Here is a 4,904-nt window from a genome sequence, read left to right on the forward strand (position 1 = left end):
AAAATGTCATGCATGTATGGTTGGGTGTTTGAAAAATCTCCTCCAATTGAAACAGTGGAATGTCAGCCTTAGGAAAACACCAAACTAGGAATACCAAACCTGAACACAGACACCATAGGGAAGTTGGAGAAAACAGGTAATATAGTATAGCCTTCAAACCCATGGACACGGAGAAAGAGAGCAAAGACCCTCAGCAAGGATCCTTCCCTAACAAAAGCATCCCTATCTTAACTAAAAACAATGGGATGGAGCCTTATTGAAGACACAGCTCTGACCCATCTTTTCTTGTTGGAAACAATTCTCTGAGTTTGACGTAAAAAGCTGCAATTCTGCTTGGTTGATTTATGGCAGATGTTTCATTACCAACTAGAGCAGGGGTCCCCAACCTTGGCAACTTTAAGCCTGGTGGACTTCATCTCCCAGAATTCCCCAGCCAGGGGAATTTTACTGGCTGGGGTATTCTGGGAGTTGAAGTCCTCCAGGCTTAAAGTTGCCAAGGCTTGGAGACCCCTGAACTAGAGACACCTTCTGTGCTAGAAGGGAATAGGGTTTGATTTAAATACACTGCTTTGATGGTGGGAGTATAGTTTTCTTCTTAATAGTTTATTGACCAGGCTTTTGTTTACTGCTTAATTGTTTGTCTGAATTGGTAGTTCCTTGATTGGAATATTGTTTATTACTTCATTGTTGGTCTGGTTAACAAACTGAGTTTGTGTCTCTTTGTAAGCATCCCAGAGCCTGATTAGATTGCAATGATGTACAAATCAAATCAATCAATATATAAATAAAAATTCAGAGCCAATGAAAGGCATGGGATTGGAAGAGAGATCTTTTTATGTAAGAACAGAAAAGTAGGAATTTGAATAAGTGATTAAGGCTTTGTCTAAGAAGAAAACTTTTGTAGCTCATTATCCACATCTCATAAAAACACATACATGATCAATTTTCTTTGGCTCTTGGCAAGTGCTGGCCCACCTATAGTTTATTTTCTTTAATATTTCTGTATTCTCTGTAGTGAAATGCAGAGTACAAGAATAAATAAATTCAAAGAAATACATATTGTGGCCCAAACCTGGCTCAATGAAAGAAAGAAATGACTTTGAAGATGCAACGTAATTTTATTTGCAAGCAAGAAAGCAGTAATACAGTATTACAGTTTGGTTCTGTGACTTCATTCAAAATGATAGATAATAGATCATCAATCTTTGCAATGCTTGAGGTTTCTGCCACCACATTTTTTTCTTTCCAATCTAAACCCATTTCAAGACATGCCAGGGGGGCGGGGATAGTACCTTGTACTATCACACTTTACACAAACATATCCTCTCTTCTCGAGTTAATATTGGACTATAATTAGCAGTCTTTGAAAATCAGAGGTGGTATTCAGCAGGTTCTGACCAGTTCTGGAGAACCGGTAGCGGAAATTTTGAGAGGTTCGGAGAACCAGTAAATACCATCTCTGACTGGCCCTGCCCCCATCTATTCTCTGCCTCCTGAATCCCAGCTAATTGGAAGGAAATGGGGATTTTGCAGTAACCTTCCCCTGGAGTGGGGTGGGAATGGAGATTTTACAGTATCCTTCCCCGCCACGCCCACCAAGCCACGCCATGCCCACCAAGCCACACCCCCAAGCCATGCCATGCCCACCAAGCCACACCACAGAACCGGTAGTAAATCCCACCACTGTTGGAAATATATAGCGAAAGGTATTTCCAGGTGATGAAACATGTATCAGCTATTAACAGCAGTAAAAATTCACATCATTGAGTGTTGTGTCATCACCGTTAACCTGTTTTTCCTCCACCTTTGTTCGTATCCCACATATACCGGTCGAGGGGCAGCGACTGCTCCATGGGCCAAAATAACCCCAACCCTGGCCATGGCCTCGCAGGGCTTGACCATCACTGCAAGTGAACTGGATGTTGTTAGCTGCCGTTTCGTCACCATCTCCTTGAGGGGGTTCCACTCGCAGAGAAAAGGAAACCAGGTAGCCCGAGTGGCAGAAGTGGGTGGTGGTCCAGTGTCCCCACCTGCCAAACAAAAAAAGGCAAAGATGGATACACATCCCTTTGGTCATCAGGCCACAAGACTCAAGCATAATGGCTAAAATCTGGGACTTGGAACAAGTTGAACTCTATGTCTGAGTATCAAAATTCATTATCTCTGGGCCTATAATTGACTTTCAACCTAACTCGTTGGTCTATTGTAGGGGGAAAAAAACAAGGAAAGAGGATCTTGTGGCCGCTGCCATTCCCTCCAAGGGGAAAAAAGATAAAGAATATTTTTTTTTAATCCCAAACCTTCCCTTGACCATATTTCTAAAACTACTCCCAGTCCATGTCACACTCAGAAACCATTAGAGCAGGGGTCTCCAACCTTGGCAACTGTAAGCCTGGAGGACTTCAACTCCCAGAATTCTGGGAGTTGAAGTCCTCCAGGCTTAAAGTTGCCAAGGTTGGAGGCCCCTGCATTAGAGCACAGACTCCTTATTACGGAAATTGCAGTATTGTAAGAACCATTTCTCCTGAAAAGAAAATATTTTCTTTCTATTACCTACTAGTGAAGAGGTGAGTCGTTATTCAGATAGTGAGGCCCCTGTGGAAATTTAGAGCCTTATTTTCTTACTGGAAGTCTGAGCTTCTATCTCAGTTCCATAAGAAAATAAAGTGTCGTCCTCTGGCTGCCATAGAATAGAATAGAATAGAATAGAATAGAATAGAATAGAATAGAATAGAATAGAATAGAATAGAATAGAATTTTGTATTGGCCAAGTGTGATTGGGCACACAAGGAATTTGTCTTTGGTGCATACGCTCTCAGCGTACATAAGGAGAATAAAATACATTCATCAAGAATCATAAGGTACAACACTTAATGATAGTCATAGGGTACAACTAAGCAATCAGATCATACTAGGAAACAATCAATATAAATCGTAAGGATGCAGTCATAAGTGGGAGGAGATGAGGGATAGAAACGCTGAGAAGACTAATAGTAATAGTAATGCAGCCTTAGTGAATAGTTTGACAGTGTTGAGGGAATTATTTGTTTAGCAGAGTGATGGCCTTCGGGAAAAAACTGTCCTTGTGTCTAGTTGTTTTGGTGTGTAGTGCTCGTTTTGAGGGTAGGAGTTGAAACAGTTTATGTCCAGGATGTGAGGTATCTGTATGTATTTTCACAGCCCTCTTTTTGACTCGTGCAGTATACAGGTCCTCAATGGAAAGCAGGTTGGTAGTAATTGTTTTTTCTGCAGTTCTAATTATCTTCTGAAGTCTGTGTCTATCTTGCAGAACCAGACTCAATAATTCCTCTGTAGAACTGTAGAACATGCAGCCCTTCCCCATGGTTTTCTTTGGGGAGAGACTATTTTGCAATAAATAAAATTAGGACAACCTCTCATAGGCCCACTGCTGCCCTAATCCTGATTTGAGGCATTTTGATTGCCGAGACCTTCATTTGCAACGAACCTGATTAAATCATCTGATAAATAAATCAAAGGTACTGTAAATTATAGACATTACCATCAGTCTTTAATACAGTAACAAAAATACTCTTTAGCATGTTACTGAACTGACTGGGATTTGATGTTTAAAAAACTATGCCAAAGAATTCAAGTATAGGACGTTAATAGCAACCACACTTCTGACTTTCATAAACAGCAATCTCACCTGTAGTTTAAGACTCCCCACAAAGAGAGTTATAAGAATAGCAGCTAGAACCATGGATTGCATAATGAGAGAAGTGTGGGGGAGATTAAAGTCAATAAAGGGGTGAATGGCATGAATGAATGTCAGGAAAGAGCAAACGTTGGAGATAGATTACAAAATATTAGTAGCTATTTGGGGATTTCTCAGGAATAAACAAATCCCGATCCATGTCTCAGATGCTAATTCAGAGAGACCTTTGCACAACAGTGCCTGAAAGTCAGCTTTACTAATTCCAGTGCATCCCCTTCTGAAATCAGTAGCGGTAAAGTAAGGATCCGTCATCTCCAGCCCCATTCCTGATGACAAGAAAATAAAACAGGACAAGAAAGTCAGTGACTCACGGCCCAACTGTAGACTCGATTGTTTTGCCTTTGGTACAGTACAAACGGATTCCATTCAGAGCTGTATCGTCACCATTCCCTTGGGGTACTTCTACCTAAGAAAACAAGACTCCGATAAAGTTCACGATCAGCCCCTCCGCCCTTGATGTCTTACAGCCTTCAATTCTTGGAATTTACTCATCAATACGGGACAATCGGTGCCTCTCTTCGATTATAGAGTCAAAAAAAATGTTAAGCATCAACACACATCTCGTGGCCTTTCTTGAAACACAAAGTGAAAAACTGAAGAGTTCATTTCAAGGAAAGAGAAAGAAGTAAAAGAGCATCTGAACTATAAGTTTTTTACCTTCAGGGAGAATCCATTTGCATAGCCTTCAGGGCAAAACTCACTTGAGCCCCAAGTACCCCATGGACCCCCATTTGGTACAGTGAGTACATATTTGTAATTTCGGGCTTCGGTATTCCCCAGGCAGCAGGAGATGGTCAGGAGAATTGCGGTACTGACAGAGAAATCCATGGAAGAGGAAGCCAGCCTGCCTCTTGAAACAGAAATGTTTTCAGAAATTGTGGCCTCCTAGAAATCAGGAATCTTTTATAAAGTATCTGCAGAACCATCCTTATGAAATCATGCTCTTCAATTTATTTATTCTGTATATTTGAATCAGCTTTCTGGGAACTTCTTGGACTGCCTCCTGCAAATTTCTTGGCAAGATTTCAGAAGTGTTTTGCCACTGCTTCCTTCTTCCTAGAGAAGAAAGGACTGGTCTCAGGTCAGAATAGAGCTGAAAGGGACCTTAGAGGTCTTCCAGTCCAGCCCTCTGTTCAAGCAGGAGACCCTATATCCTATTCAGATCAGT

General features: G+C 41.3%; 1 protein-coding gene across 1 annotated transcript; it reads right to left on the reverse strand.

Moving 5' to 3' along the window:
* Window positions 1-1,094: 1,094 nt before the first annotated feature.
* Window positions 1,095-4,622, reverse strand: LOC131199600 (vitelline membrane outer layer protein 1-like). The gene is made up of 3 exons (XM_058185545.1): window positions 4,394-4,622; window positions 4,048-4,142; window positions 1,095-2,030 (listed from the first exon to the last, which is right to left on the reverse strand). Exons 1-3 carry the CDS (start codon window positions 4,562-4,564, stop codon window positions 1,739-1,741), a joined length of 558 nt encoding a protein of 185 aa, XP_058041528.1. The 5' UTR covers window positions 4,565-4,622; the 3' UTR covers window positions 1,095-1,738.
* Window positions 4,623-4,904: the final 282 nt, after the last annotated feature.

Source organism: Ahaetulla prasina, chromosome 5 (genome assembly GCF_028640845.1).
Source record: "Ahaetulla prasina isolate Xishuangbanna chromosome 5, ASM2864084v1, whole genome shotgun sequence".
Classification (NCBI taxonomy): Eukaryota; Metazoa; Chordata; class Lepidosauria; order Squamata; family Colubridae; genus Ahaetulla; species Ahaetulla prasina.

Coding starts and splice junctions, on each gene's coding strand:
- LOC131199600 (XM_058185545.1), bottom strand. CDS start 4,564: ATGGATTTCTCTGTCAGTACCGCAATTCTCCTGACCATCTCCTGCTGC. Junction 4,143..4,393: donor CAAATGGATTCTCCCTGAAG/GTAAAAAACTTA, acceptor TTGTTTTCTTAG/GTAGAAGTACCCCAAGGGAA. Junction 2,031..4,047: donor ATCGAGTCTACAGTTGGGCC/GTGAGTCACTGA, acceptor TTTGTTTGGCAG/GTGGGGACACTGGACCACCA.